The 27,097-nt window shown below is 31.1% G+C and overlaps 1 protein-coding gene across 1 annotated transcript in view; it reads right to left on the reverse strand.

Annotated features, from left to right (window-relative positions):
* Window positions 1-27,097, reverse strand: part of LOC132735958 (uncharacterized) — a gene marked incomplete at its 3' end in the record, with an annotated part of 103,735 nt that overhangs the window by 13,312 nt on the left and 63,326 nt on the right. The window contains exons 79-119 of the mRNA XM_060722997.1: window positions 26,479-26,646; window positions 25,982-26,231; window positions 25,572-25,732; window positions 24,903-25,061; window positions 24,462-24,717; window positions 24,018-24,181; window positions 23,164-23,328; window positions 22,466-22,718; window positions 21,925-22,091; window positions 21,435-21,605; window positions 20,257-20,515; window positions 19,235-19,398; window positions 18,699-18,863; window positions 18,299-18,551; window positions 17,433-17,596; window positions 16,969-17,142; window positions 14,715-14,967; window positions 14,225-14,388; window positions 13,758-13,928; window positions 11,421-11,670; window positions 10,958-11,127; window positions 10,498-10,662; window positions 9,813-10,019; window positions 9,230-9,272; window positions 8,727-8,890; window positions 8,063-8,224; window positions 7,585-7,843; window positions 7,111-7,274; window positions 6,654-6,824; window positions 6,143-6,395; window positions 5,752-5,915; window positions 5,316-5,468; window positions 4,989-5,198; window positions 4,736-4,778; window positions 4,356-4,519; window positions 3,892-4,065; window positions 3,079-3,288; window positions 2,801-2,843; window positions 1,660-1,823; window positions 1,153-1,326; window positions 373-585 (exon numbers count right to left, since the gene is read on the reverse strand). Coding sequence (XP_060578980.1) covers window positions 373-585; window positions 1,153-1,326; window positions 1,660-1,823; window positions 2,801-2,843; window positions 3,079-3,288; window positions 3,892-4,065; window positions 4,356-4,519; window positions 4,736-4,778; window positions 4,989-5,198; window positions 5,316-5,468; window positions 5,752-5,915; window positions 6,143-6,395; window positions 6,654-6,824; window positions 7,111-7,274; window positions 7,585-7,843; window positions 8,063-8,224; window positions 8,727-8,890; window positions 9,230-9,272; window positions 9,813-10,019; window positions 10,498-10,662; window positions 10,958-11,127; window positions 11,421-11,670; window positions 13,758-13,928; window positions 14,225-14,388; window positions 14,715-14,967; window positions 16,969-17,142; window positions 17,433-17,596; window positions 18,299-18,551; window positions 18,699-18,863; window positions 19,235-19,398; window positions 20,257-20,515; window positions 21,435-21,605; window positions 21,925-22,091; window positions 22,466-22,718; window positions 23,164-23,328; window positions 24,018-24,181; window positions 24,462-24,717; window positions 24,903-25,061; window positions 25,572-25,732; window positions 25,982-26,231; window positions 26,479-26,646 — 7,401 coding nt within the window. The remainder of the gene's footprint in view (window positions 1-372; window positions 586-1,152; window positions 1,327-1,659; window positions 1,824-2,800; window positions 2,844-3,078; window positions 3,289-3,891; window positions 4,066-4,355; window positions 4,520-4,735; window positions 4,779-4,988; window positions 5,199-5,315; window positions 5,469-5,751; window positions 5,916-6,142; window positions 6,396-6,653; window positions 6,825-7,110; window positions 7,275-7,584; window positions 7,844-8,062; window positions 8,225-8,726; window positions 8,891-9,229; window positions 9,273-9,812; window positions 10,020-10,497; window positions 10,663-10,957; window positions 11,128-11,420; window positions 11,671-13,757; window positions 13,929-14,224; window positions 14,389-14,714; window positions 14,968-16,968; window positions 17,143-17,432; window positions 17,597-18,298; window positions 18,552-18,698; window positions 18,864-19,234; window positions 19,399-20,256; window positions 20,516-21,434; window positions 21,606-21,924; window positions 22,092-22,465; window positions 22,719-23,163; window positions 23,329-24,017; window positions 24,182-24,461; window positions 24,718-24,902; window positions 25,062-25,571; window positions 25,733-25,981; window positions 26,232-26,478; window positions 26,647-27,097) is intronic.

Below are 27,097 nucleotides of genomic sequence, written 5' to 3' on the forward strand. Positions count from 1 at the left end.
TTTTTTTCATATATTTCAAAAAGAAAATACGAATTACTTGAAGAGGGTTTATTTTATTTTATTATTGAGCACGTCTATTCTTTGCAACAATTTAAATGTTTTCCATTTTTATTACACAGTAATGTTGAGAAAAGTGTCAAGTAATATGAACAATTTATATTTGAAAACAGAAGTGTATCATAACTTCTATACGTTTTGCAAATATATCATCTGGAACAATTCATATGTTTGGCTTTCTTATTAATAAATATTGTAAATTAATAAGGATATCAATTATTCAATATTCAAAAGAAAGAAAATTTCCTTTTTACCGATGGAAGATGTCAAACTTGTTAAAAATTGCAAAGTTGGAAATGAAACATTTTTATTTACCGAATTCGTAGTCAAATAATCCCACTGAAAATGTGAACTTTTCTATACCAACTTCTAGCAAGGCGTCACATGAATGGAGTCTAAGGTAGGCATGGATATTCCGATTGATAAGTGGAATGTAAACGCAGATGTCAGCAGCTGTGCAGTAGTCAGGTATATGACAAGACAGGTCGTAACTTATTGTCACCGGATTTTTTAATGTCAACGGGCAGTCTGGAGAAGAACATATCATTTTTCAATATATTCAATATGCAAAACGTTTAAAATATACTGCATACATGTAAAGGACTATCATGATATTTACATCATCTATAATACAACAATGAACTAGTTTTATTGAAGAAATAAATGATAGCGATTGTGCTGTACTATGGTTTAATTTCGATATTATCGAGTATACACGGTTGTTTGCTAACTAAACATCGTCTTGCAACTCGAGTATAATTTTTACAGTAACATATAACATGTAAAATATCATATTAAAAAATATCAACTAATATGCTGGTTTAGTTTGATGGAACTTAAACCCTTAGCATCAACGAATCAATCGTTAAGCCATTTAACGACATAGCTATAATGCATGTTACAATGAACGACAGATGAACGGTAACATTTTCTAAACCATTTCATTTTATCAAATATTCAGGAACAGAAAAACGAACAAAAAATATTGATGAACAGCAGCAAATGTAAAAACGCTTAGTACATCTATCAATTGTCAGTCTAAGATTCAAGACATTTAAAACTATACTGATGATTTTGATAACTCGTCATGTCTACCTGATGAACAACTGGATGAATTAGACAGATATGGTGCAGAATGTCTATCACATTCCTTGTCGCCGAGATAAATTGACAATCCAATATCATTTGCAAGTATAGTAGCGATGTAAGATGGAAGCGTGCTCATGTCTGTAAAGCCTCGTTCAGAAAACCAGTTCGCCAATGTGAAGTCTGAAAAGAGTGAAATCACTTTTAATCATTTAGACAAACGTTTCATACACTTACGATTTGCATTATGCTTTGTTTCGAGACCAAAGAAAAGAGTTTTTTTTTAATAAGAAGTTGAGAAAAAACATTTATCATATAATTTGCATATCAAATCTAAATACAAAAATATGTGTTGACGTTTTGAAAAGGACGAGCTTTATGTGTTAAACAATAGAGCTACCGACCATTTGATGTATGCTACCAGGTTATTACACATAGATGAACACCTTGTTTTCAATGTTACCGATTTCAAAGAACTATTTCATTACAATGTGCATGCAATATAGTTTAACTTACTTCTTATAGGATTCACACTTTCCCAGTCACATATCTTTTTCGGTAAGACAGCCGATTTGAAAATTTGACTTTCAACATGGCACGATGATGATGATTCGAAACAAACGCTGATTTTTAGATCGACGATATAGGTATTTGTCCAGAAGAGATCTTTTATCGAATAGCTACAAACAATTGCATTTAACAGTTTTTAAAATATTATGTGAACAATATTTATAATAGTACAGTTGACAATCCTTCAATAGGTACACATTTGGTACGAAAGAATAAATATATATTAATTAGTCTCATTTCCCTTTTACTCAGTCAGATGATTAAACATTGTATTTCTAGAAATTATTATTACGCGCTTTTTATCGTGAACGTTTATAGGCAGAAAAAATGCCTGTGTAATCTGCAATCAAAGAAAATAATTGTCTCCTTATTCATAAACTTAAACGTAGAATATCATATTTTTCATGCATTTGTACCTTGGTATCATTTTCGTGGACGTACTTATCCATATTATGAGGTATAAAAGTTTACAGAAATAAAATGACCGTCGACATCTACACTGTATAATTTGTGTGACGTCAATAACAGCGTGTTACAGGGATTAAATACAATCATAAAAACTCAAAATACGTAATGTAAAGACAACGTTGTATTTACATTTCTAACCTAACACGACCAGCATTCCCCCTTTTTAACATAAAAAGACCAAAATTGTGTGTAAATATGCAATAAAATCACTGTTGACGAACTTTCTATAAAAAAGTGTTCATAGTTCGTATGCGCACCATTATAAACTTTTACAAGCTCAATCGGCGGTCAGTTTCAGTTAAAGATACAAATGACGGTTAACATCATTTTACTTTTTAAGAAGCATACCAAAACTGCACTTTATTTAGTCAGTTCTTTTTTAATGTTTTCAACTTCATCAATCACCGGTCTAGCATTTTAAATTTTATCATCTACAATTGCACCATTACAAAACTACTTCTGCAATGAATCAGCATAAAAGACAGTGAACAGAAGCTATATGTATGATACTGCGCAAAAGTTTTCTCTGCGAAGGTGCCAACCTTTAAAAAAAAGCAAAACACTGTATCTGGGAAAGTTTCTAAGAAAAGTATAACAATTATGAAATGTCTTAACTTACTCTAAACAAATAACTCCGTATAAGCAGAAACGTGACTGAGACCCTGAAAAAACAAGAACAACTTATTAAACCATGTCATTGTGGTTAAGATAGGCCTTACTAAACCTCATGTAAGGTAATAAATTATATTAGTAATATGCAATTACAGTGATCAGTTATATAGATATTATACGTAGTTTCGTCTGTTTATTTTATTCTAAATTATTACTTTAATAAAAACAAAACGACGAATTTATGTGATAAGTCTCATGTATTTGCACAAGTCTTTCGATACGTACCAGAGACGTAATCGTCTAAAGAAATATCAAACTGCAGCCTTTCGATGCTTAGATCTAATGTGTTTGAGCAAGGGTCTAGACTGAACTTCACGTTAAAAGATCTTTCCAGCAAATAAATGTCCACACAACAATCAACAGCAGAACATGACTCTTGGAGGTTACATGAGAGTATATTTTCTAGAGGACTTACGTTAACACCAAGTGAACAATCTATACAAACGAAAGGAAAAAGTTATGTTTTCATAATTGATGGAATCTGAAAGTTTATTTAAAATTAGCTTAAAAGAAAAGAAAAAAGCAGCGTGACCCCAGATGCATAGGATTTTTAACAACAAAAAAAAACAAAAAAAAAAAAAAACAACAACAAAAAAAACAACATATGATAATAATACTTTGCGCCATGTGTTAAAAAAGACCTAAGATGATTGAGGCAAGACTCTTAATTATCCGTACTCGTAGATGTTACCCACAAATGTTAATTCATTCACTTTTTGTATATGAATTGAATGGGAAGATGTCAAATTTATTTGAAATATGGATACATTTGTTAAACTGCTCTATATCTATCTTTTATCAGAATTTTGGAAATTTTGTTTGCTTATCTACATGCAATGGCTTTAAATCATATCATATGATTAATCAAACAAATACGCTTGAAATAATTTTAGACAGTTTGTTTATTCCTTGAACTCTGATACATAAGAAACTATACGACAAGCACTGTACTGAAATAAAAAGTCATGGTATATTTAACGGCCAAATTCCAAAACAAAATTATACTAGCAAACAAACAAAGAAATTCCCATAATATACCTTTTTTCCAACCATAAGCTGACGGTTTATATGTTGGTGATTTCCTTATACACTGTGATTCGTTAAGGTACCCAATAATTCCTAGAACTTCAAGTAGTTCAGACGAAACGTCATAACCAAGGTAACTTTTGAGAAGATATCCTTTTGTTGCGAGCCAAGAGGTAAGTGAAAAATCTAAGGAAAAGAAAGATTTTCATTTAATTAATGAAAATCCAAAACATAAAAATAATAATACGTTGTTGCAAATTTAAGTCATTTATATACAAATTCTATGCATTTAAGCATATACAAGAACCATGTAATCATTGAATGTTTGATAGTTTATGATAATATTTTTTCAATATCTCATATTGACATATACATATGTATGTTGTCAGTTTGAAAATGAAGTTATCTTTTTTCCAAATATATTAACATATATTATTGTAACACTTAAAATATATTACTAAATTTTAAACTATTACTCTGAATGACAAATCCTGGATCAAGGTCACATGGCATTTTTGTAATGAGAGTATTATTAACGACCGTGGCAATTGATTCACATTTGTCGCTAGATTCCAAACATACAGCCATTTGGACATTTAAAAGGTACATTCCTGACACACGCAGATCATCAACGGAATATCTGTAAAAAAATAATCATGTTTTGAATAATTGAATATTTGCATCTGGAAGTACATGCATTCAAAGCATGTTAAGCGTACATAAATATTTTTATATACATAAGTTTTTTTTATCAGAAACCTTCTCAGCAGAAAATATTTAAAGATCAAGGAAGACATTTAGTGTTACTTTCATATAATTTTCAATGTTTGTCATGATTTAACTATTTAAACTTTACCTCATTCTTATCACACCAAACAGATCAAATTGTGTTTCTTTCCCTGCAATGTATTTAAAATAAGGATGTTAAAACATACATTTATTAATGATTAAAAAATGTAAAATAAAAAAAAACTTTCCAATATATGACACGAATGTTCAATATGTTTTCAAACGCAGATCCAATACAGCTATTGCATCTCTGTTGTTTTTGTGTTCATTCTAGATAACATTTGAAAAAAAAAGTTTTAATCCTATTTCTTTATGCTTACCCCAAGTATAATCTAGCAGTGATATCTGAAACCTCAGTTTCTCTATAGTAACTGTCAATGTCATTTTACATTGGTCTACTTGCAGACTCATTGCAAAATTACGCTGAAGAAGTGCGGAGTGCATACAACAGTCAATGGCATTGCATGTCTTGCTGAGTGTACAGAAAATGTTATCATGTAGATTAGGTAAATGAACATCGAGCGGACATTCTGAAAATAGAGATACAATTTAAGAATACGTTTCAGAAACACTATTTATATCATTAGTTCTTACTGTTTGATCAACACTGGTTTTAATCAGAGTACAAAGCAAACTTTCTCGTTTACCTTTGTTCCAACTTGTATTTGTATGTATTTTACAAACGTCTTCTTTTAGGTATGTAGATATGCCTAGTTCCTCATATAACATAGACATAGGCAAAACCTCGACATGCTCTGCAACTAGGCCTTTGTCTGCTAGCCATTTCTTCATCGAGAAGTCTACAATAAAATATAAAATAATTATTTACATGTGATTTATTTTCAAACGAAGACATTTTACATTTAGCTTACGGCAAATTTTCTCGAAGCAACTTTCTACATAAAGGTGTTAAATGTGTCAAAATATATTTTCAACGATTTTTATTGTACTGCTTGCTTCTGAGAAATTAACTTATTTTCTCAACCCTTTTTCTTAACACATCATTTAACATTTAAATTTTGTTCTTTTCTTTATTTTGTGTAAATGATGATATTATCTTCTATGTTTTTCACGGTAAACTACCTTTGATTTTGTATCCGGTACTCATGTCACAAACAGGCTTCCTTAGCTTTGTATTTTTCAGAATATGTATAATCTCCGAACAGGTTTTCTTTGCATAGTAACATATTTCTATGTCTAAAGTCATCAAAAGAACACCTTCATTTCTCAAGTCTTCAATCAGAAAGCTACAAAACAATTAAAACACATCTTTCAAGTAATCATTCATCTTGTATAAACCATGACACAAATACAGTAGAATTAATAGAATCTTCGTTATTTTAAAATCGAAACTGATTTCATATTATATATTCTACAGTATTCCTTTATATTTTATAAAATTGTATCTTTCTATATCAATAATTGTTTTCACTTTCTTTCAACATCAGAAATTGTGCTATTCAAATAGTTTTACCGAAGTTTGAACACTCCCTGTAAGCTGACGGTTTTCTCTATTCCAAAGTCAAAGTCATTTAAATCCAAATTATACTTCATCTTTTCTATTCCAATTTCAAGGCGATTCAGGCAAGTGTGGAAGAAAATATATGTATTTAGTTTTCTTTTGAGAAGGCCAACTTCCGAACAACATTCAATGCCTGTACAAAATGTTGGGACTCGGCACTTTGTGGAATCCAATAGTTTAGGCAGATCAATTGCATAAGGGCATTCTGTAATATATGAATTATTTTGAACGTAATAATAGCAGCGTTTGTATTAAATGGTACAAATGTACATTGTATTTTCAACGAGATATACTTAATTTATAATTTGAAAATTATCTAAATTGAAAATCATTAACATCGCTCTGTTGTTTTTGTTCATTTTAGTTCATGTTCAACCTTGTTGTAGTAATGTTTGAACAATATAGATGACCTTTTTTCAAAGGAGACTACATAGAGATAAATATATGTATAATCAAGTGTTACCGTTTGCCCATCCTAAGCTAGAAACGTTTAATGAGCTGTTGGTAAAGAGGCATGGTTCTCCGATATATGGTGACAGATTAAGGTCGTTGTACAGTATATGTGTGTATTTTTCTGTCAAATCCTGGTCTTGAGAAAGTCTTTGTGCTTTATACCATGTATCCAAATCAAAGTCTGCAATAGATATTGTTTTAAGTACTGATCTTTCATTTATAATAAAAAATATCTACAAAGAGCAGTGGAGCTCATCCGACAGCAAGGTAACTCAAGTATGTTTGAATTAGTATTTTTCTACAATTATAAGAAGAAACATTATCGTACAACTTAATGCAAAATGCTATAATAAGCGTAGATGATTTATAAAAAAAAATTAAAAACAAAGGCATTTCATTGCCAAATTTATTTATTTCCGATAAAAATTACGAAACACTGAAATAGAATTAGTTGCATTAGGACTTACTTGGGTCAATAAAGTCAGCATCCCAGTCACAATTGAGCTTTGGAAGAACAGCATTTTTAAGGACTTGGACGTTTGTTTGACAGACAGCATTGGCTTCTAGGCAAACGCTTAGGTTCATGTTAACAATATACTTTCCTTCTCCTCCAAGATTATACACAGACACACTATTTAAAGGAAAAGAATAGCGTTTATACAAAATCAATTTTTTAATTTCTTGTTGATGTGAAAATTGAATTTAAATAAAAACTCACATTGCAGAGAGATACAATATCGTAAATTATGACGTTATTATTCATATTGTATTTGCAGCTGGGTACATGTCTAATTAAATAAGTGCGGTTCTTAGTAATTTATGATGAACTCTTTCGTTAAATAAAAAGATAGATAAATATGCTTATTCAACGATTCTCATACAGGAATCAGCTAAAATATAGGATTATTTCTAAATGAAAAATAGAATCACTTCAAGTTTACCTCATTCGAATGACTCCGTATAACCATAGATGCTCTGTCTGACCCCATGTGTAATTAAACAGTTGTTTTGAATGTTTAAACTTTTCAATTTCAAATGTAATTTGATGTGCGCAAGGGTCAACATTTAACAGAGTTTGGAATGTTTTATTCACTGTTTCTACTTCAACACAGCATTCGACATCGGTGCAGCTCTGGCCAACAGTGCAATGTACGTTGTTTGGCAAATTCTGTAGACCGGTAGCAAGACTTTTAGGGCAATCTGAATTAGGATATATAGGCAGATTGAAGAGGAAATAGAGATCTGAGATTTGCCTTTTTTGGTCGAAAATGTGTCAAATATTCGCAAATAACTATTGATTTATAGAATGACAGTAGTTTAGGCACTATAAATACTTAAGTTGAGCATAATGATTAAAAACTATTAGATTAGATTGGAAACTGACAGATATTAGGCTCATATAGAAAAATATTTTCTAACCAATGGTCCATGAAATATTTCTTGACATATTTCCTTGACACGATGCTTCGTTTAAGAACGGAGAAAGGTTGAGTGAATCCAACAACTTTGAGGAGTAATATGAATCCAAAGGCTTGCCGGCTGTTAAACCCTCGTGTGATATCCATTTTTGCAAAGAGAAATCTAAAAGCAAAATTATACATAACAGATATTCAAAAAGACCAACGAGTAATTCTGCATTTCAAAACTGCATACCATATCCCCTAGAAATTCTAAAATATATAGAAATGATAAAAAATTATAACTCTGCTGTTTACCTATAAAATTACTTGTCTTCTTGTTCATTCTTGACCTTATGGCTTCAGATTAATTTCTTAATTCAAATTCATATCTAAAACTAGTACATGTTGTTAACACATCAAAATGTGTTACGGTGTAATGCAATACTGAGGAGATGTTACTATGTCTTTCATTTTTGTTGTGGTTTCTTCTAAATCTAAACATTTTGTCTAATGTTACAAGATTTAAAGTGAATTGACAGATTTGACATTTACTTTACAAAACAAAAATCTAGTATAGATTCTTAAGCCTATTAGTATTTATAGAATCCCCAAAAAATTATACTAAATTACTGCTCATTGCAATTATATTACATAATATTAAAAGCTGCAGAGAAGAAAATTACCTTTTGTGACAAAATCCCGATTCCATTTACATGACTGTTTAGGAAAGAGAACTCTATCAAGAATGGTTGTCTGTATGTCACATGATGAGGACGATTCAAAGCAGACACTCAGTTGTGCATTTGACATGATCTTCTTTTCATTTTGTAGGTCGAAAAAGGCAAAGCTATAAAAAGTAGATACAAAATTAATAAAGTGAAACGGACCGCACCGCCCACACTCCAAAAACAAATGAATTGCCAAAATGGCAGAACTGAACTGCTACACTGACAGTTAAATTCTGCTATTCGATTTTATTTTTCAATATTTGTAGCCATTTGGGTAGTATTTTGAAAGAAATTCTACAATCGATTCTATCGTTTACCATACTTTTATGCTTCTGCTGACAAATATGTTGTCAAGTTTACCGCATTTTCCATATAATTATTTTTAATAAAATATTACACCATGTTGCAGATATTACTAATATATAGTAAAAGATATCTTACAGAACAGTGTTACTTACTCAAAACGAACGATCCCTCCAAAGTTCAATCTTTTTGTCTGTCCTGTTAAAAAAACACAAATATTAGCTGAGCTATTGTCAGCGATATAAACATTTTGTAAAGAATTAATGTGTACATTCATCAATAATTGTCAATAAATGTTTCATACAAATCTTCATAAATACAGTGTATAACGAATTGACATTTATAATACAATTACGTGTAATGTCAATTTTTGTGTACTGATAACTGTAGAATAATAACTTGGTAATCGTAAAATGAATAAATACCACACACATAAATACATTAATTAAATAAAACAATTGTTTAAACTGATATGTTAAAATTTTAACATTTTGTTTCTAAAAATTACTCCATTTTATATATAGACAGATTTATTTACGATTAACAAAGTGCATATTCATTCAGAATATAATATACACATGTATCACCTCCACTTTTAACCTTGATAAATATATACTGTTATTTAAAAAATGCTTACCATACGTTGTTATTACTTGTACTATCTCTTTTGATATCTTTTTCAACGACTATCAAACTATACAATTTGTTTACAATTTAAATTCTAAAAATACTAATTACCCCATAAAAAGTCGAATATAGATCTTCTCAACTGTAGTTTTTCAACACTAACTTCCACTGTTGACTTACAGACATCGATGTCATATTGAAATTGGATATTTCTGTTGATTGCACTCACAAACACACAACATTCAAGTTTTGAGCATGCACTATTGAGAGTACAAGACATACTTGACGGCAAAGCTTTGGTATTTGTGAACGGACAACCTTTAGAGAGAATAAAACCAATCTTATTAAATTTAGAAAATTGCTAATATTTTTCTAAGGGATGATTTTAGATTGAGTTCAATGGGTATCTTCTTTCCCATCCCAGATTTAAGGCAAAACTAGGCATAACAAGTTAATGAAAATATATCATGCTTTTTTTAAAACGGGCGTAATAACTGTTCATTTTCAGCTATCAACATGAAATTCATCATGTTAAAACAAATATAAATTTCAAAATATTTGTCGATTCAAACAAACAAATTTAAGATTCAAGAACCTTCTATAAGTTCACTTAAACTTTTGTTATTATTACAAGACTTTGCACTTTACGTATGTACTGCGCTAAAATTTGTCATTCCCATGGAGTATATTGTCATAATTTTCATACATAATATTGTATATATGTTATAATAAAGGTATCTTATTAGCGGTTAGGATAGTTAAATTGTTTTCTTCATAGAAGTTAAATGTAACTTACTATTTTCCCATCCATAATTTATTTCTGAGTTGTTAACTTTACATTGTAAATCATTTATGTACGTTGACAGGCCTAAGTCGTCAAGTAATACATCGGAGAACGGCTTTTCAAGTGGCACGTCTGTTTTGAGTTTATTATGTAATTTCCATTGTAGTAGTGAAAAGTCTGCAAATCAAATCAGTGAATGATATGTTTAATGCAACCATTATATGGATTCTTTCTTTGTTAATACTTATGTTTATATTTCTTTATAAAGGCCACGTAAGAATATGTACTATCTATAATTGATCTTAAACAAATTTTGTTGGTACCAGTAATTAAAGTACTTTGTTTATGTAAATTGTCCATTGGAATGAGAAAGGGATTTCGTCTCTTTCAAAATGATTTGACTTTAATGGCTACAAATATATGTTAAAGGAAGTTTCAATAATGATACAATCTAAATCTTAGATAAATATACCCTTTATAGGGAATGCCTCCATAGCCGAGAAATCACAAATTCGTTTGGAAAATTTCGCCCTGTTGAAAATGTTCTTCTCAAACAAACATGTGCCATTGGATTCAAGGCATGCTTTTGTTGTTAGCGTCAGAACAAAGGCATTTTCTCCGTCGAGGTTTTCCAAAACAAATCTTTAGGTAAAAGAAATATTTAAAAAATTCATAAAAGAAAATAAATATTTAAAGAATAAAAAATTGAATAATTTTTATTTTTATACACTCAGTCTACTAATAATCTAACATTATTTCATTATTACTATTATTAATATAAAAATAATAAAATAATATATAATGATAAATGTATGGTGTTATAAATCTTATTTTTACATTTTATTCATTAACAAATCTTTTCAGACAAATAATAGAAAATTTATGCAATGTTTGGCAGGAAAAAACTGAGACAAAACTAAAATGATACTTCTTACTTTAATCTTATTATTCCTTTCAAGTAAATTTCTTGCTCTTTGTTCCAGTTAAAATCTTGCAAAGACATTTGTACTTTGAACTCTTCAATCTCCACAATCAATAACTGCTGACAAGGATCAACACTGAATTGTATATTGAAGTTTCTGTTGATGGGATCCACTGACAGGCAGCAATTTATATCGTTGCATGTTGACAAATAACATTTCAACTCACTTGGAAGACTATGGAGAAAGTGACTAAGGGCACATTCTGGAATATTAATACATTTTCTAGTCATTGTGTTCCTGATCAAATATTTTTGTATGAAATCACTACGAACTGGTATTTGTTTATAAGAAAATAACATGTATCAATATGTTTTTATTTTTTTGTTTCCCGTTTCTAATGTCATCGAATTACATGTATAATTTTCAGTGTTGCAGTATTCAATTGAAGTTTATCTAGTAAAATCTGTGAATGAAACTCATTTGCTGAATACCTATTATACAAAAAATAGATAAATACAGAATACCTGAAGAAAGCCCAACACGACAAAATTGAAAATGTTGCAGGCTCGGTTTGATTGAGCCTGTTCATGGACGGTACTGGAAAGTGCAAGTTACCGTCCACGCCCCCTAGCACCGGCTTAAGCAGAATTCAACATTTAAAACATGAAATAGTAGAATTTTGAATTTAGAAACATCCGCAGATGTGTCATACGGCGGTTATCATGAAACCTTCAATGTGACACTTCCGTGCCATTCCATGAAAAGCGGCGTATGGTCCCCAAGTAATAAAAAGCGTGTGCCCTAAACGAGAAAACAAAGGGCGGAACTAAATAAAATGGAATTTTGAAAGGGGATCAGAGGTTATGAAGCCTGCGTATCACAGATAAGACGTCAAAAGACAAATTTAAAAAGCAGGCAACAAATCCTAAGGGTGATTTAACATTATTCATAAGTAGGAATAATGGAACCACCGAACTAGAAAATGCCGAAAAGTTGAAACTAAAAATACCACAAGCACAACAATAATGTCGTGCTGAACGATCTTTAAGGATCGAAAATATAACATATTGATTAAATGTACGGGGAGAATTTTTACAGCCGCCACACGGCACAAATAACACGGATGTGATCATAAAATAGATAAATACAGAATCCCTGAAGAAAGCCCAACACGACAAAATTGAAAATGTTGCAGGCTCGGTTTGATTCAGCCTGTTCATGGACGGTACTGGAAAGTGCAAGTTACCGCCCACGCCCCCTAGCACCGGCTTAAGCAGAATTCAACATTTAAAACATGAAATAGTAGAATTTTGAATTTAGAAACATCCGCAGATGTGTCATACGGCGGTTATCATGAAACCTTCAATGTGACACTTCCGTGCCATTCCATGAAAAGCGGCATATGGTCCCCAAGTAATAAAAAGCGTGTGCCCTAAACGAGAAAACAATGGCGGAACTAGATAAAATGGAATTTTGAAAGGGGATCAGAGGTTATGAAGCCTGCGTATCACAGATAAGACGTCAAAAGACAAATTTAAAAAGCAGGCAACATATCCTAAGGGTGATTCAACATTACTCAAGTAGGAATAATGGAACCACCCAACTAGAAAATGCCGAAAAGTTGAAACTAAAAATACCACAAGCACAAGAATAATGTCGTGCTGAACGATCTTCAAGGATCGAAAATATAACATCATTGATTAAATGTACGGGGAGACTTTTTACAGCCGCCACACGGCACAAATAACACGGATGTGATCATAAAATAGATAAATACAGAATCCCTGAAGAAAGCCGAACACAACAAAATTGAAAATGTTGCAGTGAGCATGTTCATGGACGGTACTGGAAAGTGCAAGTTACCGTCCACGCCCCCAAGCACCGGCTTAAGCAGAATTCAACATTTAAAACATGAAATAGTAGAATTTTGAATTTAGAAACATCCGCAGATGTGTCATACGGCGGTTATCATGAAACCTTCAATGTGACACTTCCGTGCCATTCCATGAAAAGCGGCGTATGGTCCCCAAGTAATAAAAAGCGTGTGCCCTAAACGAGAAAACAAAGGGCGGAACTAAATAAAATGGAATTTTGAAAGGGGATCAGAGATTATGAAGCCTGCGTATCACAGATAAGACGTCAAAAGACAAATTTAAAAAGCAGGCAACATATCCTAAGGGTGATTCAACATTATTCAAGTAGGAATAATGGAACCGCCCAACTAGAAAATGCCGAAAAGTTGAAACTAAAAATACCACAAGCACAACAATCATGTCGTGCTGAACGATCTTCAAGGATCGAAAATATAACATCATTGGGAGACTTTTTACAGCCGCCACACAAACTTACTTGACATTGCAACATCTATAGCTTTATTTGCCAAGTCCGGCAGAGTACACTCATCTTGTGAGAGATATCTCGGCAAGCCAAGATCTGACATCAGGGCTGAATAATCCAAGTCCGAAATACTTTGGTCAAGTGTATATCCGTGGGTTTTAAACCAGCCAGAAATGGAAAAATCTAATAGCAAAATAGAAAATTTAAAAATAAGAAACTTAAAGAAACTATCAATAAGCTTAAGGTAGATCAACATTAAAAAAATATGGCTCAAAACAACACTGAAATATACATATTATAACCTATTTAAATATTATAACACAGACACAATCAAACAAAAATGGCAACATTTCAAATTTTTGCCACTTAAAGGTTCAAATTTTGACAATTTTCAGTTTCTTTTACACAAAATTTTTTCTCAGCTATCGTTAAAAATATGTGTAACATACTGAACTATCTTAATGTTTCTAATAACTTACTTTTCTTTTTAAACCCTTCAGCAAGGACGCACTGTGGTCTGGGTAAAACTGCTTGGGATAATACAGTCTGTTTAAGAGAACAAGCACCTTCACTTTCAAGACAAACACTGACTTCAAGATCAATAACATATGCTTCTTCCTCTTGTAAATCATAAAGACGGAAACTGAAATAACACATGATACAATTTTCATTCAAGAAAAGAAAGGATTTATGATCAGTAGGTAATAGTTTTATTTATTATGTCATATCATGTTGAACATTTTTATTCATACGTTCTTATGTGCATTTTGTTTCATATTCACTTAGTACATTATGCCAAAATTTATTCATGACTGAATGAAAATATTTTGAAATATCTATTAGCCTCTAATTGTTAAATGGAAAGGTATGGACTTTATCTAAATATATTTTCACACATAAATTACGTATTAACGGTCCGATCATTTTTTAATTCATGAAAGAGTTATGTGCATAAGGTATGGTACTTACTCCATTCGAATAATCTTTTGTAACCAAAACTGTTCCTGTTCGCCATAGTCATAATTGACTAAATTCAATTCAAACTTGAATTTCTCAATACCAATAGTCAGTTTTTGCTGGCAAGCATCTATCTTCAGGAATGTGAGAATTGTTCTGGGTAGAATGTTTGTGTCAATGCAACATTCTATATCCATGCAAGTAGAGCTAAGATGACATGATATCGGACCCAGTGGTTGCAATGGCCAAGAATATCCGGTACATTCTGCAAGTAATGGTGGACATAGTATAAGAGGCTCTCCAATCATTCGGATATTATAAAAACATATTTATTTTGTGCATAGTTTACGTATGCCTCTTCCTAATTACAAGTATGAGCAAGTTTTAATCTTAATCATCAGGTATATTTTGATGCAAAATTGTGGCGAGATATAGAGTTCTATAATGTGAAGACGAATTTTAACAAAAAAGAAACAAGACGGCCATGATTGTCTTGAATCGCTCACCAGAAACAACTGTTTTTTAGTGTTAAAACTTTTTTTTTTTCAAATGAACTTGCCGAAAGGCAAATCCAGATCAACTCTAGATATTTAGTTTCACGACGCCGATTGTTTTTTTTTGTTCTGAAACCTTTCACAAATGGTCAAAGTTCATTGTTACTGTAAGAATTATAGTTCTTAATTGCAAATTTATTTTATTATAATCACATAATTTTCATAGTTTGATTTTCCGATAGTATTTACTATTAAAGACATTGTTTGACTCTTTCAATTTAACATAGCTTCACTATTTCCGCCAACGTAACGTCTTATTTTGTTTCCCGTGAAAAGACGTCATTAAATTATTTTTCGGTGACGTCATTAACCGTTACTTTGATTTGTTGTTTTGTCTTGGGCGGAAGTGATTAAAATTGTTTATGTATTTTGTTTATTGATGTTTTCCAATGGAATCATAATCGGTAAGCTAGTTATTTATTATGTATGAATCTCAATAGTAAATTCAATATTGTTTAAATGATGATGAACTTTACAACATTTGCCGTGAATTAAATTATAAACGGAATTATTTGCGGAAATATAAAATAACAATATTATTTGCATAGATTTAAGTTTATAATTGTAAAGGTAATATCGTATATTAACATTATTATTTTAGACAATATATTGTATTTTATTTAAAATGCGTTGTAATCAGTATTTAAGTTGTTTATTTTATTATTTTCAGAGAATCGCATTGTTGTATCACATTGATATTATTCCATGATGAATAAAGAAAAGTGTTGAAATCTTATCTGCGCATTCTTGACTATATTTAACGGAAAACATTTACAGTTACTGTACATCTGAGAAGAAAAGCTTGTCAATTTAAGCTTTCTAATTTTCTTTTCATACTGAAGCCTTTTGAGGAAAGACTACCTAAGAATGCTATAAACAAAGTTTGTTAATCATCCATCAATTAGTTTTATTGAATATATTTAAAAGTTTTTCTATTTTTTAGATGTAGAGGCCCCTTAAAGGGGCCAATCAAATTAATATGATCAAACTTGATAAAAGACTACCTAAGAATGCTACACAAAGCTTGGTGATCATCCATCAATAAGTTCAGTAGAAAGTGTTAAAAGGTTTTTCTATTTTTAGCTTTAGCGGTCCCTGAAAGGGGCCAATCAAATAAATATAAGCAAAATTGATGAAAGAGTACCTGAGAATGCTACAAAAAAAATTTGGTGATCACCCATCATATTCTTAGTTCAGCAGAATGTGATGTTTAAAGGTTTATCTATTTGTAGCTCTAGATGTCCCTACATTGGGCCAATCAAATTAATATTTGCAACGTTGATAAATCACTAAGTATGCTACAGACAAAATTTGGTAATCATCCATCAATTAGTTCAGTAGAAGATGGTTAAATGTATTTCTATTTGTAGCTCTGATGACCCCTAAAAGGGACCAATTGACATGAAATGAGCAAATTGAAGTGTGACTGCTACAGACCAAATTTGAAGTAATTATGCCTAGCAATTTCAAAGAAGAAGACGAATGTTGACGCTTGACGACGGACGACGGACTACGGACACCGGAGCATCCCCCTTTGATATACTAATAGAAAGAAGACACAATAAACAATAATAAGTAATAAGCGCATTTTTCTACACCAATAGGTATAGATTGGCCGAAAACAAAATGATACATGATTAATATGACAACCTTGGCAAAAAATAAAACCACTTATTTAATTTAAACATTAGAACATCACAGATCATAAATACCATTATTAATGCGACCTCGGTCAGTAAATGGTTGTAAGCCGACAACACATTGGCTTTGAGAGAGAAAGCCTGCAATACCCATATCGTTATAAAGTATATCATAAGCGTAAACCGGCAGACTGCTAATGTTCTTAAATCCTCCAAAGTTATCCATCCAGCTAGCCATTGAAAATTCTAGTAACAAAGGAAGAAAATACATTTATTAACTCACAAGTATGATTATTATGTTTATGTAATGTCTTTTAGTGAAAGAATGCAAATCTTAATGAAATGGAATGAACTTGCTCAAACAATTCAATTATCCATTAAGTATGTGTGGCCACTTAAGAGTCTTTAGCTTATTTGAACTTTTAATTATGTGTGTGTATCACATATTGTATCATCTTATTTGAGAATAAATATAATGTATCATGGCTTTATTAAAACTTAATAATAGAATAACAATGATACAGTAAAAGGAGTACCTTCTAAAGGCTTTGTTACTAGTCCCCAATCGCAAAGAGTTTTATGCAGTCTAGTATTATCAAAAACCTGGTAAACTTTGCATGGAAAATGAGATTCTGTGCAAATGCTTATTTCCGTAGACACTTGGTATTTCCTTTCTTCTTGTAAATCGTACACTTGATACCTATTATCAGATAAAATGGGAGTAGTATTTACTTCTGTAGTTATTATTTCATATGGAAAGATTGGAAAGCAAACCTTTTTTTTGCACATTAGTATGTACAAAGACGAGAGAGTCTTTGTGTGCCTTAAATTTAAGTAATGTAATGTTTATGGATAGTTTGTGACTTTGTCCGTTATGAAATGTTTATTACTTACAATGTAGTCCGCCTCTTGAGATCAATAGGGAAAACAAGAGCGATCAGTGAACACATGTGTCGCCTCATGATAGCCAATTGCATGTTGCACGTACTATACTGGTGGTATAAGAGGAGTAGCCCGGATATTTTTTAAAAATCAAAACCATTAAAGTGCCATAATTTTGAAAAAATCATTGAACTATCAAAAACCGATTACATGCACAACTCAATCAAAAAATTGATTTTGTAATATATTTGACTCATTGGAATCATGCAGTATTAGTGGCTGATCACTCACTTGCGGAGAAATGGGAAATGATTGTCAGCAAAGACGGCAAAGAATGAAAAAAAAGTTTTGAAGCGTGTTAAAAAATGAACTAACAATCATCTAAGCGTTCAACAAATTAAAAGACATAAACCAATTGCCTGAAATAAAATCCTATGTAGTCTGAATTTAAAAATGAAGTATCTAACAAACATCAGAAAAGGTTAATACGTATTTTATAAAAGTAGGCGTTAAACGTCACCTTATCCGTGCAATACCAAACAACCAAAATTCCTCAGTTGTACCATACGAATATTCTAATAAGGGAATTTCTCTTTTGAGGCGTTCAATTTGTATTGTAAGGGTATGCAAGCATGGGTCTATATCCAGGCCGACCTGGAGGAAATATCCAATCTGATCCATAGATACACAGCAACTGACTGATGTGCAATGACCCTGAAGCGAGCATTGTATGCCACTTGGTAGCGATGATAGCTGTGTAGATTTCAGACATTCTGCAAAATAAAGAATTCAAAGTTCAGTAACATTTGAATCGCTTTTTTATGTCAACATCGTAAATACCATTCGTTCTTTTAGCGACAAATCTTTGTTTTAATATGTACAAAAACAAATCTTTATGTGCTTTGATTTTTTTTACTTACCATTGATCCATCCGTCTGAATTCCCTGCTTGCTTTAAAGAGCATTCATTTTCATTTAGGTAAGCATCAAGTCCCAAATCAGCAAGGAGATCATTTCGTATATGTAGCTTAAGACTTTCATTTGCGTTAATTCCATGCTCGGACAGCCATGTAGAGAGTGAAAAGTCTAAAGTACATACAAAACATAAGTGCAAGTAAAAATGGTTTAGTGTTTATTTGTTGTTTTAGATGAAAAAATTTAGTATCATGAAAATTCATAAATGTGATTATCAGGTTTTATGATATAATAAATGTTACAACCTATATCAAGCAAAACTACATACTGTCTTAACACAAAATAACATTTTTTTTTATCAGTGTTTAAAGGGTTAAAATATGAAGAGAATTTCAGCCTCAGTTAGGGTTTTAAATGCATACAAAGAAACAAAGACATACTGGAAACTTAAAAGCAACCTATTACTCTGGTGATAAATGATTAAATTTGTTGTAGCTACCTCATACTAACTGTTAAAAACACACAATGACAGCATGTGGTACCTGGAATATTATAGCTTGTACTAAAGTTACAGATCTTTTTTGGGAGTCGTTGATTTTCTAATAATTTCCACTGTTTAGAACAGGCCCCAGCGGATTCCCAGCATTCTTCAAATGTTAGAGACACAAGAAATTCGTGTTTACTTGTTATGTCATGTACAGTGAACCTGAAAAATTCCAGTAATTGAGGATCAATAGCGCTTTGTCCATTAAAATAATTGAAACACATATCTAAAAAACATACAAGTACAACTAATTGTACTTGCATTGAGATATTATTCTATATTGTGTGCGAGTAATATTCATCTATTCGTGCAACGTAATCCGTACCTTTTTCTTTAGTAAAATCTTACTCAAGAGTTTGAGCGCAAGCAAGGAAAGCGTCTTAACTCGTATTGAAATTCATATTTGAATAATTATTTTACGATACCTTTAAAGAGTCTCAATTTCTACATAAATGCCACATTCTGTTAATATAAATTTTAATCTTGGTGTCGGCATTGTAGAATAGATGCTACTTTTTTAAATTAATATTAGGTTAACTATATTTTCTATCTAGGGAAAAATCGTTTCTGGAACACCTTTTAGGCAACACTCAATATCCGGGTCATTCTGACATGCATTGCTATATGATACTTTTAGGAATAATTCGATTTACGTACGGTACGGGTGTCGAGTTTTAGTGTACTTGTTACATTACAGTAAGAGCATCATAATATGGGTGCGTTTGTAAACAAAGGAGATGTTGAAATGAAACTAATTTGCACCGTTAATAAATAATTGCTGAACAAGATTTAATGTTAAATTCGATGCATCTTCACTTTTCTGGTTTTGTCTTAAAAGCAAGATTCTGATCGAGAACTAACATATTTCATAATCAAGTTTGGCACGTCAAAGTCGTTGACTAACTGGCATATATTGTTTACACAATAAAAGGCAACGATGAAATAAAAGTACACGCTTAAATGTTTTTAGAAAGATAATGTTTAGATACTAAGTCTCAATAAAATATTTGCACTACTTACTTTAGTCTTAAGACTCCTGAAAGCCAAACGTATTCTGTTCTGCCAAACTCATAATCTATTAGACTGAGTGAGTAGTTGAGTCGTTCAACACCTAGGCTCATCATTTGTGTGCAAGGATCTATATCTACATGAACTTCCACGTTACTATCTAGTATTGGAATGGGTATGCAACATGTGAGTAAGGTACAGGATCCAGTTATCGTACATGAAATTTCTTGCAGGCTATGATCCGATATAGAAAAATTCGAAGGACAATCACCTGTTCAAGATAGTTGTAAAATAATTGCTATTGCTTACAAATTATATATATCAGTTTAATTCAATGATGAACGTTAGGATAAAGATCAGCATAGATCGGGAAGAGTATGTCCGAGGTTTACGGTTTTATTGCATACAAATGTCGTCATTTGCTCAATTATATGGAATACTTCTTGAATTTCGTTCAGAAAAAAGATTCAAATAAAAATGTAACAGTAAATTATTACAAAATCAATAAAGTCATGACTTAAGAAATAATGACTAAACTCCAATAAAAATGTAACAGCAAACGATAAGAAATAATGACTAAATTATAAAGTGTGCATATGAATAATTCATTTTTTATGACATAGGTTTTTATAAAAATTATAATGTTTAAAATAAATACAATAGAAAAAGTTCAGCAACCTAATATAAACTAATAGACCTTGACTATATCAATAGCAAATGTAATGATCTATTACCACATAATACTTTAAATAACAACAAAGAACAAAGACAGGTTTTTAAATGGATTCATATTCAACATAGATACAACAACACTATAACATTATTTGAAAATGCCTTATTTGCATGATTGATCAAATGAGGTGTTAAAATTGAATCAAAACCAATTTATAACACTTTATTTTCTGAAATCAAGTATCTTTTTTGTGGCGACATGGCTGAGTGGTTAACGTGTCAGACTAGTAATCTAATGATCGCTAGCCGCATTGGTTCAAACCAAGTCATGGGCAAGTCGATGTTTCCTTGAGCAAGAAACTTCACACTCATTGCTCTGTACTGGTTGGTGCCAGGAACGGATTCGAAAGCGTGTCTAAAAGCTCATAGCTTCTTACACAATCGAACTTAAATAAATTCTGTATAAACAACCAAGTATCTTTAATAACAGCGTTTTGTTTTTTATAAATAATTTTTACCCAAGTTCCATCCTTGATGTTGGTAAGGATGGACTCCTTTAGCACAGGCATTTGTTTTCAAAAATCGGGAAATGCCTAATTCACTTGTCAAAATTGAAGCAATGTCCCTTGGAAGAGGTGATACTGATACATTAGAGTTTAAGTTGCTGATCCACTTTTGTAAAGAGAAGTCTGAAAAAGATGGCATAGTTCACAATCAACTTTCACATAATGAACACAACAAATAGAAAGGCTTTTTCAATGTGTATTGATTACTTATTTTACACATCTGCACAAGTAGAATATTGCCGTCTGAAAAATGTAAATAGATTAAATTGTTCATTTATTATATTCACTTTTTGAAATGATAATAAATTTAGTTATTTTTTATAACTGTTATCATTAAAATTGTAGTCATTGTTATTATTACTTATATACTTTCCCTTTAAATCGCGGATATACACAACCTATGTTGATACATAATTTACATACACCCTCCCTGAAAAATTACCTTTCAATTTGTATCCCTGTTGAACTTTCATAAAGCAGTTTGGCTTTGGGATTAATGTATCGTTTAAAATTTGAATATCCAATGGGCACGTGTTTCTATCTAAACAAACTTTAATTCGGAAATTAACTTTGTAAAGACCATCTACAGTCATATCTTCAACACGGTATCTACAACAAACGAATTTACGAGGTTATGCTAAAGATTTGATATAATGAAAGGCTGCCTAAGTAAAATTAAAATCACTTTTAGAAGTATTGCACTAATGCGTACATATTCATTTAAATCGAAAAACAAATCAACAAAATTTGGTTAGATCATTATCACTCTGAATATTTTTAAAGTAATTTCATGGTTTTTTCTGTATCTAGTATTTACTTTTATATCAAAACATAATTTCATGAATTCAATTCAAATATTTATTCGACAAAAAAGCACAGTTTTCTTAAGACATACGTAAAAACGAGTGTCATGGGTATAATAAATGTGCAAAACATGATGATGTTAAATTATATTGTGTTAAATATGAAATATTCAAGCTTACCTCGCTGTCAACACACCGCGTAATGATATTGTTTGTTCCTCTGATATATCCACGTTAATTAAGTTGTTTTCAAAAGAAAACTTTTCAATGTTGATGAAATATTTGTAGTTACAAGGATCAAATATAAACTGGATTTTAAAATGTCTGTTTATGTCAGGAACATCCAAACAACATTCTAAATGCATACATTCTTCAAAAAATCTGCATCCAGCCGCAGGCATCAATGGGGTGAAAATATCTTTTGGAGAACACCCTGTTACAAAATAAAATTTAATGTCATTACCACCATAAATATCCCAAAAGGAAGATATGCTAAAAAGATCAAAAATGATTATTACAAAATATGGTGTCTATAAATTTCACCATTCACTTACAGTTTTTAATTTTTTTATTTCCTAATTTTACAACCGAGAAATGGACATTTACAATTGTTTCTATCTCATTTAATACAATATCACCCGTATATAAAATTGGATGCAGGAAACAGTTTAATCTATTCATAATATGTAATGATTATGTAAGATTTTTTTATTGTAAGATTTCTTATTGGTCAACAATGAAAGAAAATATGTTGAAAGGAAACACAGTAAAAATTTAATCAAAATAACATTATTTATGTCCTTATGTTTTTATTTAACTTTAAAAGTTTCTGATACCGATTCGACTTATAAAGAAAAAAATTAAATATATTTACTGACCTTCTTCTAATTCCTCTGATTTGTATATATTATCGTGCAAATCACACATCGGTTGGTATAATACTGTATCAATTCCTAGTTCTTGCATCAGATATTGAGTCCCATACTTTGAAAATGATCCTAAATCTAAGTCTTTGAATTTCATCCACTCAGCAAAGTTAAACTCTACAAAATATAATTCACATTGTTACAAATATGCTAGTCTGTTAGTCTGTCAGTGGATAGAACATTTCATCTTTAGTGCGAAGCGTGGTCACCTTTTATTCACGTACAATTCATTATGATATTCAACATTTCACAAAACCTTTCAAAATGATGTTGAAGGTTTTTTTTCTTTGGTAGCATGTTCTATCACAAGTTCCTCATCGCAATATTTATGAATTTTTATAAGCTGTAATGCGTTAACTGTATTTACTTTATGGTATTGACATAGTACCCCTATAATCTTTATTATAAAACTTTTAAATACTGTATCGTATTTTTTTATTTTTTTTATTGTCCTCGTTAAATGATGCTGAAGGGTCGAGGGCATGCCAAACAGCACGTACAATGTCATTTTATGTATAATTATAAACTGTATACAATTACAAGAAACAATAATATAAGATACATAAATATAGGAAAGTTTCTTAATACTAAACAAAAAAACAACAAAAAAACCAAAAAAAAACTTACCCACCTTTGTAACATGAACCAAAAAAAAAAAAACAACAAAAAAAACTGTATCGTAATTTAGTGTATCACAAGCTTAGTATTTTACAAATACTTCTAATTCAATCATAAAATTGATTATATTAATGATATTTATTTGTCGTTCTAGATATAATAATCTCCAAGAACATCTGATACTAAACCTGGTGCAATAGAAACGTGTTTCAAGTCGCATGGATCTTTCTTTATTCGTTGGTAGTCCATCACAATTTCGTTGAATATACATGGAGACTTTAGTTCAGGACACACAGATAGATGCATATTGACTATTAATGCATTTTCCTCTGATACGTCATAAATTGAATACCTGTGTAGTATTTAAAATAAAATAGAATCAACAAAAATCAAAAACATACTAATGATAGTTATCATTGTAGGCCATAGTGTATCAATGTTTTAGCAGATTGATGGCTAACATGGTAAGTTTTAAGCAGAATGTCAATGGTTGCTACGTAATACACGTAAGTAAAATTAAGTTTATATATAAATTTAACATGCAAGCAAAACATTTCTTTATCAGTCAGTCTGATTTACATGAAATAAAATGTTTTAGACTGAATGACTATTCATAGGAAGATGGCACTTACGTAAGGGTTACAATACCAAACAAACTGACTGTCTCGCTTGTTCCCCAATCATAGTTAATCAACGATATCTCTTGTTTGACTTTTTCTATAGCAATGACCATTTTGAATTCACAAGACTTAATTTCTACGTTGATTGTGAAAGATCGTCCAAGAGGTTTTGCATTAAGACAACATTTGATGTTAGTACACGAGTCAAAAAATCCACATACAAGATCATCGTTGTTTCCAAACCAATGTGGCAATTTCTGAGAACACTCTAAATTAAAAGGAATCAATTTATAATTCAAACCATGCGATATATAAATAAAACATATTGCATTTAATTTACTAAAAGTTTCAGACTTACTTTTGATAAAGGTCATAATTATTGTTTCGGTAAACGTAAAAAATAGCAAAAAAGATATTATGCGCATACTTAAAAGACACGAAATTTCTTTGTACCTGCTGCCATTGAGAAATTAACTGTATTAGATGTGTTGCATCTTGGAGATAAATATTGAGCGATTTTCAAATGTTCAAAAAGTTGATCCGACAATAACCCTTCGACGATTTCAGTTGGTCCTAAATTGTGTTCCAGCTTCCACTTTTCAATGGAGAAATCTAAGAAAGATTAATTATCTCGAATAATTCTCAGTATCAAAAAAACGCCAAGAATAGCTGATGAAAGTATTCAAATGCACTGCTTTAATGGTTGCTTTTAGTACAATTACATTTGGACCGATAAATATCAAGATAATGAAATAATAAAAAGATAATAGAAAATAATATCACAAAATATAAAACATGAAATGAAATAACACATCGTGCACTGCATCCGTACATATCTACTAGTCTAAATATACAAAACAATTTCAAAATAATTTTATTACTATGCCATTTTTATATTACAATAGATAAATATATCAAGAGAGTATACTTGTACAAATCATAGTCACTGCACTGTGAAAATTGCTTCGTTTTACTATATATTCTATATCCAATTCAACAATTAAATTCTAAACGATCAATGAAAAGTTTTGTTTTTATTATCTCAAAATTAAATACTTATTCCATCATCATCATCATCATCATCATCTCATCATCATCATCAATATATCAGCAATCTCTCACCTTTCACAATGAATCCTTGATCGAAATTACAAAGTGGCGTCGAAATCTCTGTTCTGTTCATTAGAGTTGTGTCCAGAATACAACTGTCTTGGTCCCAACATATCTTTACGCCCATGTCCATCACAATCAAATTGTTCACAGTGATATAATCTATCTTCATACTGAAAGAGTCCGATTTTGGTAATACATGAAAATAAAGTTAAGAAGTTAGCAATAAAAAATTATGAAATAAAATCGAAACTTTTATTAGTGTTTGCAAATTTATTGATGATAATAATTTAAATTGTCATTCAAAAACATTTAAAACTATAAAACTGATTACAATAGAATTGCTCGCATTGTGCATCTTTGTCAAAATAATACTAATTAAAAATATTGTAAGACAAGCTGTAATGTATAAACTGGTAAACCTTAGTTTGACTATCCCCGCCAAAGCAAATGAATGTTCTTTTCCATATGTCATTTCACTTAATTCTAAAACGTAAGTCAATTTCTCAATGCTTAATGTCAATTTTCTACCACATGCATCTATATGGATACCGACAGAAAGTGTCCTTTGAATGAACGGCGCGTCGAAACAACAATTAACCATGCTGCAATTATTGTCAAACGAACAGCTAAGAACACCATCAAGTAAAGGCAGATCACTATTTGCACATTCTGAAATTATAAAGAAACACCGTGCTTATCAGTCAGATTTGTTTCGTTAAATTACAACGCATATCGTGCCGGATAATATCAAATCTGAGCAAACTAATGCAATTTTAATCATAAAAGGTAAACTTGCAAAGTTCCTATCGTGATAACTGTTACTGCTGATATAAAACAGCCGTTAAAACTCATTACTTGTATAATTCAATGTGCCCTGTTTGATTTAAATTGACTTTTAAACTATATAAGTATTTACCGGAAACGATTTCAGAGTGCGAGCGTTTCGGAGACCACATAATGCACGCGTCATCTCCAATGAAGTTTGAAAGCCCAGTTTTATGAAGAAATATTGGGATCAAATCCTTCTGTAGTACGTCTGCTTCATCAAAGTCCACATTTTTGAAGAACTCAGTCAATGATGGGTCTGAGAAAGAAGCAAAAGATGTCATTGAAAATAGACTTATGCCCCGAAAGGAAGCTTTGACACAAAATTACCATTAGATATGTAAGTGAATAGTCCGAACAAAAGAAATCCAGAGAGATTTAATCTTTGAGACTTACACATAGCTTGGTGACGAACAATCCCTGAAGTTTCACTAAAATTCCCCAGCGGTTTTGGAGATGAAGCGAGGACAAGCTTATTTTACTAAAAAAAATTAATAGGCCATAACTGTACAAAAAAAAATCAAGCAGAATATCAAGAAAATATGTACAACTAGGCTTGGTGACAAGCAATGTTGTGAGGTTTCACTGAAATTCCCCAGAGGTTTTGGTTACGAATCGCGGACAAGCTAATTTTACTCGGAAGTTTACCATTTAGGCGCCATAACTGTGAAAAAAAAATCAAGCGAAGAATCAAGAGAGTATGCACAACT

Source organism: Ruditapes philippinarum, unplaced genomic scaffold, assembly GCF_026571515.1.
Source record: "Ruditapes philippinarum isolate M1 unplaced genomic scaffold, ASM2657151v2 ctg850_1_1_1_1, whole genome shotgun sequence".
NCBI lineage: Eukaryota > Metazoa > Mollusca > Bivalvia > Venerida > Veneridae > Ruditapes > Ruditapes philippinarum.